The 16,674-nt window shown below is 33.4% G+C and overlaps 1 protein-coding gene across 1 annotated transcript in view; it reads right to left on the reverse strand.

The window, feature by feature from the left end:
• ChT (choline transporter) overlaps nucleotides 1–16,674 on the reverse strand; it is a 96,622-nt gene that overhangs the window by 37,866 nt on the left and 42,082 nt on the right. The window contains exons 5-9 of the mRNA XM_085945615.1: nucleotides 16,093–16,391; nucleotides 5,711–5,840; nucleotides 2,864–3,050; nucleotides 1,889–2,023; nucleotides 732–1,004 (exon numbers count right to left, since the gene is read on the reverse strand). Coding sequence (XP_085801741.1) covers nucleotides 732–1,004; nucleotides 1,889–2,023; nucleotides 2,864–3,050; nucleotides 5,711–5,840; nucleotides 16,093–16,391 — 1,024 coding nt within the window. The remainder of the gene's footprint in view (nucleotides 1–731; nucleotides 1,005–1,888; nucleotides 2,024–2,863; nucleotides 3,051–5,710; nucleotides 5,841–16,092; nucleotides 16,392–16,674) is intronic.

Below are 16,674 nucleotides of genomic sequence, written 5' to 3' on the forward strand. Positions count from 1 at the left end.
TGTTTTTAAAAATAAAAATTAATTTTATTTAATGATTTTTAAAATGTATTATGTTTAAGAAAATACGTCATTTAAACTCATCGCTCAATTTTATGTCGTCAGTGAGCTATTAAAATATCATCGAATTAGTGTGTCGTTGTATGTAGGTACCTATATATTAGTAGTGATATCGTATTATTATCTTACCTACCGTAAGTATATCTGACAAGTGTGCTCTACCAGACACTTAAAAAAATGAATCTTGTAATTTGAGACAACTTATTGATAATTTACATTATCAAGTGTTCAACAAGCTGAGCGGCTAACACGTCGGCTCATAATATCGTGGCTCCCAGGTTTTTTTTTTTTATTTATTTTTCCAATGTGTGTTTGGAGTCAAGAGTATGGACCTAATAGGTTGAGCAAGTGGCTAACAACCATTCCTCGTAAAAATAAAATCTGTTAATACAAATCTCCACATGTGGAGGCCCATATAATTTTCTTAGGATGAGACGTGGTCAAATATATAATATTATGTAATTAATGAAGCTCGATTTAAATAAAAGTGCAAATTATTTAAACGTGATAATAAGAGCTTTTATTTAATTCAATGTTCCTATGTACATAGATGTGTTTTTGTTAGAAGTTTTTTGATGCTTTATCGCGTATGACTTTTAAAATAAATACCTACTAATAATAAAATTGTCGAAATCCAATCAAATTAAAAATATTAAAAGGAAATGTTCACTCACGTGGATAGCCAGGAGACGCTCACTAATGTGAAGAGAGACATCGTCATAGCCATAGTCCTGAACGGAAACAGCTGCCTCTGCCCTTCCTCGTCGTATCCCGGATACTTAATTAACGCAGGCAGTCCCAGGAGAGCTTCCCCGCCAGAGAGGCGCACGACCAGGGCGACGATGTAGGCGGCGAGGGATCCATAAGTATTGCAGTGGTGCTTGAAGTGGACAACCATCAGGAGTTGCGGAAACAGAATGACGTAGACAAGGTCGGAGCACATGGACCTGGTGATAACAGAAAACACGCAATTCTCAAAATATAGTTTTCAACGTCTTGCACTAGGAAGTTTTAAAAACACCCTAAAAATATATTGAATATTACTCTTCTGCAACATCTTCTTGGCTACGCTTCTAGGCGCTGTTGTCTACTAAATGGGAGGAGCTTGTTCGTTTATAATGGAAGTGCGGTTAAAAATGGGCGGAGCATGTTAGTTCACAGTTTTAACACGTATCCAAGGAGATGTTGCTGATGAGTAGACCCGTTTCACACGGGACACCTGTGTGGCGCTCGCAATCTCTCTTTTCATTACCAGGCAGCAGTATAATAACTATCAGACAGTAGTATATTATAGGTACTGTGATCATACCATTGTTATTAACAGTGATGTAATCCTAAATAAAGTAGTGCGGGTAGCATGTTTCAGAGATCGTACCCCCCCCCCCCCCCATATCTCATCTCCAATTTAATATTTCGATAGATCCGTATTAAAAATTTCGTAACACCAATGACAACAATAATTATCAATAGACAAAAATGTCAAAACGACGAGATGCTAAATATAAGCACTTAGGAATTGAACTGACTAATATCTCCCCTCACATTTTACGACCAGTTTCTGATTCTCGACTGTTTTTAAGTTAAAAATAATAGCGACATTATTTAATTTTCAATTAAAAACTGTCGTGTCGGAGTTATCTGACCCTACTACATCACTGATTGTATATTGGCAACACTGCGCGAGTTACATAATATTTGTCAAATTTAATACAGTTTTATGAAAAATTGTTATACACCAGAAATACGCATATTTACCACAGTTTCGATAGTATAATTACTTAAAATTTAATCGTTATACGTTATGATAATTTAAAAAATATATGTAACTTACCATAGACCATAGATTGAAGGAATGGTGAGCGCCATGACAGTTGACAGAACTCCGACGACCAAGATGGCGACCCTCATCACCCAGATAATTTCCATCTCAGAAGCCCGCTGGCGGAAGATTAACTTGTACACGTTTCTGTGAAGAAGAATAAATTATATAAACATGAATAAGAAATTAAAATCAACATAACCATGTAAATTGTAATGTAAAGATTAATCCTTAGGGATTTGTACGATTACAACATAATTTAAGGGAAGTGTAATAGGTATTAGAGACATCTAGTAACGGGAATAGAAAACATGAAATTAAATACAATTTACAGACAAATAATTATCTGTGACGCTTAATTAAAGTAAATAACATAGATTGCTTTATATTATATTATTATAATCTACTCTTTGCCTAAGTTACGCCAGCAGATGGGTATAATTAATTATTATTCTAGATAACTTTAATTAGAATCCCTGTATAATATTATTGTAAACTTCATTTTCATTATTTATAAATCATATATACAGGGCTTGAAATGGACCGGAGCGCACTGGAGCGCCGTTCCTGTTCGTGAAATCGGTTAAATTATCACTCCGTCCCATGGAAAAAATAATTTTGTAATTAATGAACATTCCCGTTGCAATGCGGTAGAACTTGTGGCTGTGATTATGACAATGCTGGTGTCTACCATGAACTGACTTGAGCCAGGATGCTATTTAAAAATAAGAATCTCCAATAGTTTTGCAATGACAATCGAAGACAGAAAAAATGTAGGAAAAATTATTCAGTCAGCTGACCAAAAGATAGTTTTAACACTAATAACAACGTTTGTTATGAATAAATCAAACCAAGAATAAACACGATCGAATTGATAGCTGGATCATTTGACGATTGCTCACCTTGACTAGCATGCCACTGAATCTGCTCTTGTACCTAATTAGAGATCGAGGAACAATGTATTAACATAGTTGTGTAAATTATTACCTGGCAAACATCGATGATGCACTAAGCACGCTGGAATCAGCCGATGACATGACAGCTGCAGACACGGCCCCCAGACCAAAGAATGATACGAAGTCTGGAGTCAGGTACTGGAGTACCATCGGCAGAATCATAGAAGTCTCTTCTTGGGTCAGTGGGTAAGGTCCCTTATATTCGGTTTCGTTCCAGGCTGTGGAAAATAACCAACTATATTGTAGAATGTAGATCATCAACAATGTCATCATATTATCATTTTTTTATGGCAACAATTATGATTGTGGCACTAATTAAACCTACCGTGTTACTTAATTCTATAAATACACAACAAACAATCATATTATTATTACGAACGTGATAATGTGTTATTTAAACGATTTTTTTTAAATGCCTAATAGTTTGGAAATACCTACATTACTACGAAACACACTAGAAAAAACGCCCGACGGAACTTGAACCTGTAGGGTCTAGGACGATTTGGCGCCGGGACAACTGGACGCCGCGAAATTCGAAAATAAATATACGTTAGGTACTTATACGTACTTTAAAAAAAATGTTTAATATTATTATTATTATTTATATTTAAATTATTATAATATTATAATATTATGAATAAATAGTAGGTGAGAATTTAAATATGCACACGTAAATAATGATTTAATCGTGCATATGTTTAAGTTTCAACGACAAAAGAGTTTTTATTTTCATATAAAGCCTTAGGCATGGTAATTCTCAATCCGCAATAAAAAAAACATTATGTTAAGAGTAAAATGAATTAAAACTACTAAGTAGTAGATAGAAACTGATTAAAATTCATCGTCTACGTTCTGTTTACGTTCGTTCGTTCTGTTATCGTCTACGTTTGTTGGCGTCCAGTTGTCCCATTCCCAACCTGTACCACTGGATTCACGCCATGTGCCGTAGAATAAAATAAATAGTTAATTTAAAATATTAGCAAGCGCAAGTACGTTACAACTAAAATTTTGAGTGATCCGTGGGTCAGTTAGTAAACAGAGCACTTAATTATTTATACCTTGATATACCTAGTAATATAAAAACCAATAGCCAGCATTAACGAAATTTGATAAGAATGCTTTGAATGTTGCTTTACATTTTGTGTGTGAATGAATGGGTAACGATCATTAAAATCTATCACTAAACCCGTTCAGGATGCATTCAAATACCATATCGAATCGTAAAGCCTGTGTTTAAAAAATCGAAATCTCAAACATAATCATCTAGTAATCGAACACTTTGAAAAAGTGTGTTTTTATATTTCAGTACGTAGATTTTCTGCCTTTTCAAACCAAAAACCTTTCCGAGCAGGTAAAACCGTTTCATAACATTTTATGAATACGATCAAAAAAAACATTCACACAAATGGCTTCTTAGGAGAAAAGGAAAATTTAGAAGACTGTTCTGATACAGCCATTTTCTTTTATTTTTAGAAAATGTACGAGATATTTTTTACCCACGTCTTGTGCATTACTTTTAAGTAATTCAGTGACATAGGAAATCTTTAAAACGTTCGCTTTGAAAATTTACATTTTTCTTAATCTCAAAGGAGCGGAATTCCATAAATCGTAATTAAAATACATTATTTTTATTTTATTTTACTCAATGCTACATCCGTTTGAAAATTATTAATGCTGCATTTTCAATTATTAATTCTAATTATAAAATCGCTTTTGATTTTATGGAAAGGAGGAATATTACGTTGTACATTACATTCAACTGAGAAAATCTTTATGAAAATTTATAGGATGGTTTTTATTTATTTATAACTTAGAAATACTTTGGGCCCACGTTGGACGCCAGTTATAGCATGTTTTAGTTATAAAATAGAAACACTTCCGGTTTTAGTATTTATTCCAAGTTCACAGAGATTAATCAACAATAACAGAGAATACTTCAAACGGTATACAAAAATATACTAAGAAGATAAGATGACTCGCTCGACCAAATAACTAGACGAACTTGCCAAAGGATTAGTTTCAGTTCAGGTAGGTATCACATTTGAAAACTAGATACCACACTTATCACTAGAAACGAATCTCAATAGTGTAAGGTATTTAGTCTCAAAATAGAGAACTTGTATGATCAAAAGGGTCAGAGCTAATCAGACCAAACTGACAGGCTATGAGAGATCTGCGAGTGATATAAATTTCGGAGTCAACATCAGTGTTGCCAACCGTACTATAATTATAGTACAATACTATAATTTTGATTCGTCGAAAAATGTAAAATACTATAATTTTACGTCAAATATGCCAAAATACTATAATTTTAAGGGATTCAAGACGAAAAATGTTCATGTACTATATTTTTATCAAAAATTCTATAATTTTTACGCCTTTGTACTATAATCAACATAGAAAAATATGGCAACACTGGTCAACATAGAGTTAAATCTTAATCCGTCTACATAGTGCTTGCGACGTCCATTCAACAGACAGCACCATTTATGGGTCTCTTTTAGAAATTACGCCGCTGTATATAGAGTTAAATTCTAATCTATCTTCATAGCGCTTGCGATGTCTAGTCAATAGGCCGCGCCATCTATGGGTCTCTTTTTGAAGTTATGCCTGCTATAACTTATAATTTTAGTGAAACATTCAGTGTACGATTTTTTATCTTCAGGCATTATATTTCGTTATGCTTCAAATTATAGGAAAACAACCATTTAAGTATATCCGTCAGATAAGAAGACCTTACCAAATGAAATATCTTTCACTCTCCAGGTATGTGCTATTCAACCAACTAAACAAAGTCAAACTACGAGCTAACTGCATTTTGCTGCCCTATAGACTGCACAATGCATTTTGTGTGTTAACTTTTAAAAATTAAACTTACGTGTGGCTTTGGCAATAGCTCCAATCAGCACTGGTGGGATGGCCATCAGAATGCATCCGAAGGCTGCGACGTATGACAGAAGCTGGGCTCGACCTGCAGTTTTGCTGGACAGCACCCGTTGGAAATACACCTGAGTGACAAAAGAAAAAACATTATATTAATCTAGTAACAGGGGTCATTACAACTGATTTTAACGTAACATAACTTGTTTATTCGGAGGACTTACATGACGTAACGGTGTTCCTAGAGCTTGTGATTTATCAACTATTTTATTTCTCTAGATTTGAAAATTTTCGAAATCAAAAAATTTTGTTTTTTTCGAGAATTTAAAAATGTTTTTTTTTTTATTTCTCTAGAATTTTTAATATTCTCGAGAAATATGCCAAATGTCGTTGAAAATTAAAGTCGATAGCTTTTTTTCTATCGTTTCTCTGTCAGCTTAGCCTAGTAACAATTTCTAAATTTCTCAAGTTTCTCATTGACTTCGATATTGACTCCTTCTGATTATTTCTTGAGAATTCTCGATCACAACCACAAGGTGTTACGTTTACGTTCAAATCTATTTCACAAACGAAATTTTTAAAAAAAAGTGATAGAAACGCCAATTTGATTCTTGTTCCTAACAATTACCAGTCGCGTACACTACTTTATTGTATATTACACTACGTTGCCGAATACTTTTACGCAAGAAATATATTATACTATAACGGTACTATACAAAATAAATCTAAGTATATTAAACTAAGTATACCTCTGCATTACACTCTTACTAGTCTTTTTTCGTTTCATTCACTGATAATATTTACTAGTATTATTACGTTTGGACCATAGCCAACTTTTAGTATAGATATTTTAAATTTAAACATCGATGAGCATCTTTAATAAGATATTCAACAAATACAATAAATAAATTACTTCTTACTAAATTTAGACTGTAAGTTTAAACGTTATAATATTTTCACTAGTATTAACGGTTCGAAAACTAAACCCCTGGCATATTACTATTGTCTACTTTTTGCCTTCACGATTTTTTTTCATTAATATGAAAACCGTATTACTATTGTGTGGACTTTTCAAGCATTTTTATGTCATTCTGAGCACAATAAAAGTTTTTTCGGGGCGGAGTATAAAAAAACGAAAGGCCTATTATTGAGGTCAATATCATTAAATAATGTTTATTTTATATCCATCTTTGTATATTGGTTTCCAAATATTTACCTGGAAAATCAATAACAGTTCGTTTAAATTCAGGGATGCTCCACACCAGCGATTCACAAAGTGAGGGCATTTGACTTTATGCCTAATTACACCAGCATACTCGCAGCCCAATCAGATTCGACTATCTTCGTGAGCAATCGTCAACTTTAAAGAGCGATTACACGGAACGATTCATCTACCGATTCGATCATGTTAACACTTGATTTGATTCGTTCATAATATACGCTCAGTTGCTAGTGTTGATAATAATAAGTAAACCAAAAAATATCTATCGGTCAGCTTGGTGGCAACACTACACAGCCTTCCCTATTATATTCGCTATTCATCAGTTTTGTATTACTACTATCTGTTAAATAATGAATAAAGTCAGGCATTATATAAACGTCAAATTTGTGCTGTTATACCAAACGCAAGGTAGGAAACGCCGCGTGCGAACACACTCGGAAGCTCAGTGTTAATTTGAATATTTTTGCACGTTATCGGTAATCTTCAATACGATCGTCGGGCGAATTGCGTCCAAAAATAGTAAGTGTTCCAATTTGGTCACGACTCCAGGGAACGACCCAAAAGTGACTTTTCACGATTGGGGACAATCGCGACAGACGGTCGGGCTGAGAATCCGCCAATGTGATATGAGCTTTAGAAAGCACTAGAAGATTCTAATGGCCCGAACACATTACCATCACGGCACGTGCTGTCACGTACTATCATGCTGAGATAGAGATAGAACCGTCGAAATAAATACAGTGAATCACTAAAAAAAATACGACGTGGGTTTTTCTAAGATCTCGTAGGTATTCTCGTAGGTAAATATATAATATCTAAGGTATTTTCAATACAAATATGTTCAATATGAAATATGTTACATTTACAAATATAATAAATTACTCGTTGACCATAATACCATATAATGCTTATATAAGATTCTGAATGATGTAAAATTAGGTTCATAAGTAGGTGCTCATAAGTATGAAGTCGTATCTATCAAATATATGATAATAATTATTAGGGATTGCAATACCGGTTTTTCAAAACCGGTATCCCAGTATTTTTCGATACTGAAATACCGGTTTTAAAAATCAGACAATACCGATATATTCGGTATTTACAGTGGAAAGAAAATGTATCAATTAACATAAAAAGGTTAATATGCTGTATTTTTTGTCAGGTTACTCGATGTCTAGTTTACTTCCGTGGCTCTTCATCGTCTTTGGTGACCAGCAATGACACACTCTTTAAAATATTAATATTTTAAAGAGATTTTTACATATTATATTATATTTATTGATGGATACTTCTGTTTTTTTTAAATTATTTTACAAATACCGGTATTAAATAGAAAATCCGAAATACCGGTATTGGTTTTTTCATTCTGAATTGCAATCCCCAATAATAGTGACAGCGTTATTATCACATATTTGATAACAATCAATATTCTTGTAGAATCCAATAAAATTGGAATGTCACTGTTTGCAATTCACCACAAACAAACGCGTCTTTTTTATCTCAATTCTATACGGCTATCTCTTTATGGTATGACATCATACGCTAAACTGTGGTACGATGACATGTAATACGTACAATTATTTACATGTAACCAGAGGTTTAAGTGATCTGACATTTTATTATAGATTAGAGGTTAGGTTATATAACCAGAAATGGGTAATAAAAAAGTTTGTCTAATAAAGTAATACAAATAATAAATATAAAGAATCGTTTTATGCCTCCTTATTCTTAAATTTGGGTGAATTCTGGTGAGAATATAATAACTCACGGAGCTTTTCAAAAGAAAACGATGTCAATCTTCCTCTCGGTACGTATTACTCAACGTCGTGAGAGAAGAAAAAAATTCTTAAACCATTTCGATTAGGGGCTATTTAAATTATTTAAAAAATGACAAAAACGAAGGTATTTCCGGAATTTATCAGTCCTCATATTCTTTACGATCGTTGAAAATATAATTAAACCATCATCGGAAACCTATATCAATTCGCTGCTGGATGAAAGTCTCCGCAATCTATACGTATATTATTCTCTAACTCAGAGATAATGGGAACTGAAAAACTTAAGGGGTGTGGAGTAACAGGCAACCGATCTTTAGTGAGAAAAATATAGTATAAACTTAAACATATGTCAAGAATATGCTTGTACTTCGTTCTGACAACTGCTCTCGGTATATACTCTACTGATGCTCATTCAATATTGGTATATTTTAAGGTTGCAACACACACTATTGCACGTCTATAATGTGTACTTCATTTTCATAGGACACATATTCAAACCCTTGTGTCAAAATGTAGTGGATAGGGATCTTATAGGGATGGGATTTTATTCATTTTTAACGCGATGGGTGGAGGCCGACTTAATAAAATCTAGCAAGCATTACTGACTTCCACGTTTACCCCGCCTAGCTTCTCATAGCTTCAACTGCGAACCCCTGTACTTTTCCGTGTATATTCCCAACACTCCGCAATTTGTTACAAGCGATGAACACCAAGCTTTAATTACATGTACTCTCCAACGATATATGCATCCACGTATGGTTATCAAATGCTCGTGTCTTCACGCTCATAATAATTATTATCAGATTCGTTTAGCGTATGTTTGTGTCGTCCGCATTGTCTTGTCTTTTAGGCATGTCACATAAGATTGTTAAAACAGACCCAAAAGAGCCCAATTGTGAAACAAACAGTATCTAAGCCATTTTTGCTTCATTGCTTCGATTTTGTATGAAAATTTTTATTTCTGTTTCGATTTATACAACACTGCATCTAAAAGTCGCGGAGGCTTATGAGTTTCACACGCTTTCCCGATAGAGGTGCTAGGTTGTCTTCGCTGGAGGTGATCCATTTTAATTTTGACGGATCGAAAACAGATTGAATGTCGCAGCTTAACGTCGTAAGGCTCAGTTATTTATTGTTTCTGTCTTGTAAATGTTATCATTGGAAGTATTATTTTGTATTTACATGAATTTTTATTAAAGTATTTATTGATATTGTGTAATATAGGTAAGTACATACATATTTAATTAATATTCTGTTTACATTCTCGTATTTGCCATTGTAATATCAATATTTGGTATAAGGTATATAATTGACGTAAGTAGCTTCTTTAAAGATAAATTAGGTACATACTTTAAGAATAAGTCGATTTAAAATGGTTACCAATAAAATATTATAATGTCATTACCATATTTTAGGTTATTTTCTTGTTTACATGTTAACTTCAGCTATCATGGAGTCCATAGACTAAAATATAATGCAAACTTTTATACGATCGTAAATGTACGCCCAATATCTACGTGACAATTTCGAACACCTTTTATTAAAGCACGATGCTTACTTTTCAAGCTGTTTCACATTTTCAAGCAAGTTTTGATCGTTTATGATACTGCTCATTTCAAAAATTGGGCTCGTAATAGTTGCACCGATTTATGAGTTCCATGTGTCTTCCAGTGGGCACAAGTCTTGAATTTAATATGATGCCGAGAGGAGTAGGGCCTACCCCGTTCACGATATCACATTGTCATTCGTAACTTTGTCTTTGACCAACTGATGCAGAGCATGCATCACCTCAACGCCCACATTTTTAAGATTATTTTCAGTGGGAGTGGTCACTCCTCCACGATATATAATAGGACTAAAAAACAAGAAAAGCATATACATCTACATTTATGTTTTGTGAATGTGTCAAATAGGTCAAATTTATATTTATTGTTATGTTATATCTTCATTATTATTGCATACTCTGTACAGTTTATTATGTCGTAATGACCAATCATTTATATGTCATAACATAACACTGTTTTCATTTCTAAATACATAGCCACATAATAAAACTCCGTCTATATTAAGAAAGGTTCCTTCGTCATTATATAATATACATGTGAAATAAATACTTTTGCTATAGTTTAATTAGTACATATTATTATTATCTGTATGTTTCCATCCCACTGCTAAGGAGACATTTAGAATTATTAGCAAATAAGATACGACGGGACAGGGAAGGAAATACGAACCCTTTCTCACAACACAGGTAACCGGAACAATTACGTTGGTACCTACATTGCTTTTAGTAGGTATTTACCTGAGCCTAATGACCCTTAGTGCTTTTCTTTCCTTGACTCTCTCCAAGGAAACCTGAGGAAATTTATTTCGTCATAGCTTTGATTTTACCTGAGATTTCTCATTGGTACAATTAAAGAACCTAGCATTACTAAATTAAATCAAACGATCTTCAGTTGCCAAGTAATTTATATAGGACAGAACCTAAAACATTTCGACAAATAAGATTCTTATGATTAAATGTTTGTGAAGTTTTCAAATTATCGCATAGATATTAAATTCTGAAACAGAATTCAAGTAAGTAATATCAATGGATTATATTCCCTAGATGGAAACAGAACAATTCCCCCTTAACACCCCTGGACTTTAACCCCTCATCAATAACCAACTGTATAAAAAATCTTTCAAATTTTATCGTACTGATTCCACTTTTATTTGTTGAGAATGTTCTTCTGATGCGGATGAAACCGATACCTATAGTTATATTTAATAAAAGTGGAATCAGTACGATAAAATATACATTTTATTTAAACATACAATGCATTCCCACCATGAATTGACAGTTAACACAATAAAATAAATTAAGTTAAATAATATATTATGACAAAAAAGAATTAATAAATAAAATGAGAAAATGTTGGATAAGACTACAACTTCATCACATTCGATCCTAAGAAGATCATATTGGTTTACACAAAGTGGACGTTGTATTAGCAGATTTTTTTTATGGAAAAAGGATGTTAACCACTTTCTCAACCTATTAGATTCACACTGTATCCCAACACACATTAAAAAATAAGATGTGAATTTGCCAGACCAAAAAAACGTCTTTAGCTTCATACATAATAAATCTTTCGTCATTTGTTTTGACTCATTTTACCAAATGTCCGTTATATTTAACATTAAATGCGATTTTCTCCCGTTTTATATGCAGCAAATACTATCGCTGCGATGAAAATCCGCGTTTAATTTTTCACCAACCCGTTTCATAGCCTGAACTAATGGCCAGCAGCTTTCACAATATTACACTGAAGCGGGTTTTTTCCGCGTAATGCATGCTGCCATACATTCCTACTATCCTATTATATTTAGGTTTAATAAGAGGCACCAAGACCAGACTGCCTTTTATCTTCGTCATATTCTGTAGTACCTACTCGCATTTATATTAACAAAGAGCTAATAGCCCTTCGTCGTGGGTCAAACGGAAGAAAGAAAAAAAAATTACAGGGAAACATAGCGGTTATTCAGTGGTTCTCCTTGACTGAAATTTTGGTATCTATGGAGATAGAGAGAACTAAATGCCCTATTTTTTGTCTCCTACTGTAGGAGGGGAAATGTGGACTAAGGAGGCTTTATGGGCAATATGGCCAGATCGTAATTGCAAAGATCTTTGGCCGATTGGTTTGGGAAGTCTGCTGTCATGAAGCGGTAGAATTATTTGTAGACAGTTACAAGATATAGTCGTAGAAGGTTTCCACGTTAAAGTCTCTATGATGTCATACCGTAACTGTATTTACTCTAGGACTGAGCTGTGCCGTTATTCATGGAGAATCGTATGGTAATATTCTATTTTATTGACGAGGTTGTGATTTCTCACAATACTTTTGTTACATTTTACACTAAATCTCTTAACCGTTTTCAGCGGCAGTATTTCCAATAATAATTTTATATTACTCTAACCGCTTCATGACATACGTTCCACGCTCCTGCACTAACACCGTTTATCCATCGGTGTATTCCTTCAATTATCAGCCCTCATAATAATATTATGATAAATTCAAAATATTATTTTACACTAAACAAATTCTACGAATAGCCGAGTGTTGTATTAAATTTTTCACGGCGTGTCAAGTGTCAAATTATTTCCCCATCCAATTTGGGAAAAAAATACAATTCCTCTTGAATAACTTAGTCTAAAATAATATGACGTCTCAATTTTAATAATTGCCATCACTCTTTTCGCGTTCTTTTTGTATTTTATATTTTTAAGTGTATATTTAAATTAATATAATTTACGTAGGTATGTTATATTTGGCTTATTTTAACGAATTATCAAATTATTCTTTTGTAATTGTTAAAATCCCTCGGGCTCTTACGGGTATGTAGAAAAAACACATTAAAAATAATTTTATGTACTTTCTTTGTTCTTGTGAGTATGTAAGGTATATAATATGAATTCAGAGTACCTATAAGACGTATAATAATGTTTTTTTTTTAAATAATACTTTTATATTACATTTTTAATATATTATATAAATAGTCAGATCTAGTGAAATAAAAAAAATAAGGGGAAATGGAGAAAACCATCCAAAACACTACTATTTATCATGTATGCCATTTTTAATGTGCAAACTTTCTCATGTTAATTAGTTATTTTGTTAATACTCGTCACTGTGCAGGCCAAGTAGCGTAACCCTCAAATATCAAATTGTTCAGGAAGTGAAAAAAACTGTGGGCATTGGATTTATTTATTATTTTATATAACTACGTTTTTATTAGCTCGTATTCTTGTTTGTCCACTACAAATCTTGCAATTCATTTTTAACTAACTTGCCGACTAGCTAGATATTTGAAACTTTTATAATATATAATTATTATCAGAACACGATGCCAATTCATTCTTTTAATACTTTTAATACTTTTAGCCATCTTTAGGCAGAATTGAATTCATTTTCAGTTAATTCTGTTTTGTATGGAAAGTTATTTCAGAAAAATCCGTAAAAAGTAAAAGACTATTATTGGTTGCTAAGGGGGTGGTCCTATCAACTAAATTATTAATATGCATATTCTTGCGTTACTATGGAAATCAAAATGAAATGTCAAAATGACATTTCAGCATTCTATATGTGTTTGTTTATTTTTATTTACTTCATATCGAGTACAAGTTTGAGCATATTGAGCATAATAATTCAACAGAAAATTTAAAAACGTTGTATATAAAAAGTTATTTTTATCTTGTAATTATTTTATATAAATACTTACATTATTTTATTACAAATTGAGTGGGTTACTCTGTACGCACCCTGCGGCTTATGTTTAGAGAGGGTTACAGCATTTGGCTGGAATATTTTTTGTCAAGTTACAAATGCCTTATAAAATAGTTTTCAAATATTTTTTTGGGATTTATGATAGTTGGCCAGTTCGTGTAAGAGTAAATGCAATAAGTCCATTACTATCAAAATGTCACTTTGGTGAAAAGTGAGGGTTACGCTACTTGGACTATACAGTGACGAATATTATATGATTCAAATGAATGCAATAACTAGCCACATAATATTATGGAAACCTTTACAAACCGCTTGATAAATTTTCCAAAAATATTAAATGCGTTATAAACTTGAAAATACGTGAAGGAAAGTAATTTAATAACAATATAAAATAATAATATTTACGAATTAGAATTTAATTTATAATTTTTCAACTGAACGAGAGTCGCGTCTATTTCACGAACCAGAACTGCGTTCGATCCATTTCGAGCCCTGATAAATACTTGTATGTCTAAAATTGTAATAGTACAGTTACCTACCGGAGAAATTTATTATGTTTATAATAATGTGGAATTATTTAAAGATAATTAAGAACATGTAATCTTGCTTTAAAATTTACGATAATGATATTATATATAATATTATGCGGAAATTATCAAAGCAGTTCGCCATCGCATAGCCCATTATAAAAAATAATTAGACATATCTGGTGACATCTGCCTTCAGATATGTACTTGAAGATAATATCGCTACTTACATAGTTATAGGTTTACATCGCCAGATGGCGGTATTATAATCATTTACCAACCCAACGAATCAAAAAACCAAAAAAAAAATAACTCGATGACATCTAAGCAACGGGATGTCGCCTTTCAGATACCAATACAGTAAATATCGTGGAAAAAAAAACGTAATGAACCACTACAATAATATAAGGGTTGTAATATGAGAACCCCGCGCCCACGATGGCTGAGCGGTTACTGCGTCAGCTTATAATGTCGAGGGTCCCGGCTTTGACTCCCGGGTCTGGCGAAATTTAAATGTTGTTTTTCAATGTGTGTTTGGACCCAGACTATGGACCTAATAGACTGCGCTAAATGGAAACCTTAGGGGTGGCCATCATCCATTTCTCTTTTTTTAAATCAGGTAATACAACCCCCACTCTGTGGGGATTCATATTATGATCTTATTAGGTTCAAACATGGTATTATATAACTACCCTCTATTTTTCAAGTTGAAATTCTTTGGATAAAAACCACATTTGAAAACGTTTCCATCGAATTTCACTTTGTGCACCTCGTCTCGATTGACAACTTGTCGCTATACGAGTGAAGGAAAGAAATTTTATTCATAATTCAGAAATAAAGAACATTAAATATTCACAACACAACACAAAAGAAAATTTCTTTTGAGAAATACTCAATACGTGAACTTGTGACAGCTTTGATATTCACGACAAATCCCGAACGTAAGCTGACCTAAATTTTTTATCAATAATTCAAAATATTTACAAACGGCAAACGTAACATTATTAAATATTTACAAACACCCGAGGGCACAAACAAATATATTACCTTTCGGATTAAGTTGTGAAACTTTTACCGTGCATAGGGTTATCGGGTGGTATCCAACAGGAGGACAATATGTCCTCATTTTATACATAAAAATAATGTCTTATTTCCATTTTAGAAACAGCTTTTCCAGTGTAGCTGTTTATACAATTAAGGGGTTACCAATTTGTAGCTGTTTAGTTAATATGTTTACGTTTTTGAAATGTGAAGTCAGAATTAATTAATTAATACACAGAACTGTTTTTTGATGGGTGTTTATTAATTGAAATTACGATGTAATCTAAGTAAGCCTTTTCTGAGGAATGCTGCATTACCGACCGAGAGCGTTAATTAAAGTTTTTTTCGAATGATGTTACCATACCAGCGACGTCTCATGCATCTAACGATAGGAAACCGCGATCAAATTGAACGTAGTACACAAAAAATCAAACGTTTTGCACTCATACATTTGCATATCCGGTGGATTATTGATCATTTCGTGCGTCTTCTAGTGGAGAGACTTTGCATTGTCAATTGTATTAAATTATTTCATAAAGACTCACCTGCCACGGAATCCCTCCAAACACCAGCAGAAGTCCATAATCCACGTAAAACCAGTGCTCGTTGGGATGCACTTCCCCAATCCAGTCCACTTCCATGTCGCTGAGGGACTTGACGTGGTCGTTGGTCCACGCGAATGGTATGCACATCCACAGCCCGATGAAGATGCAGAAGAGCTGGATGACATCGGTGTAGGCCACGGAGTAGAGGCCGCCGAAGAGGGTGTAAAAAACAGCGACGCAGGCTGAGAAGATGACCGACGTGCGGTGATCGATGTCAATGATCACGGTGAGGGTTGCGCCTAGATAAAGCAAAGAGAAACAATTACTAAACGGTCAAAATAACTTTTAAGACTGTGGTGTTCTGAAAAAGGCAAGATTTTATATTAATTTGCATTTTATATATTATAGCAAACATCTCTAAGGCGTAGCATCTTACTAAACTTCAAAGGTCTCGGCTTTTGAGCTTTGAGAATCGATGTCTCCGCCGAATCTTAGGGATACATAAGTATGACCGCATTACTAACACTCAAGTTCGTGAGCGGACACAGCAGCCCTCGGTGATTGAAGTAATCATGAAGAGAC

Source organism: Rhyacophila brunnea, unplaced genomic scaffold, assembly GCF_057557595.1.
Source record: "Rhyacophila brunnea isolate RB1 unplaced genomic scaffold, BYU_Rbru_1.0 scaffold_18, whole genome shotgun sequence".
NCBI classification, from domain to species: domain Eukaryota; kingdom Metazoa; phylum Arthropoda; class Insecta; order Trichoptera; family Rhyacophilidae; genus Rhyacophila; species Rhyacophila brunnea.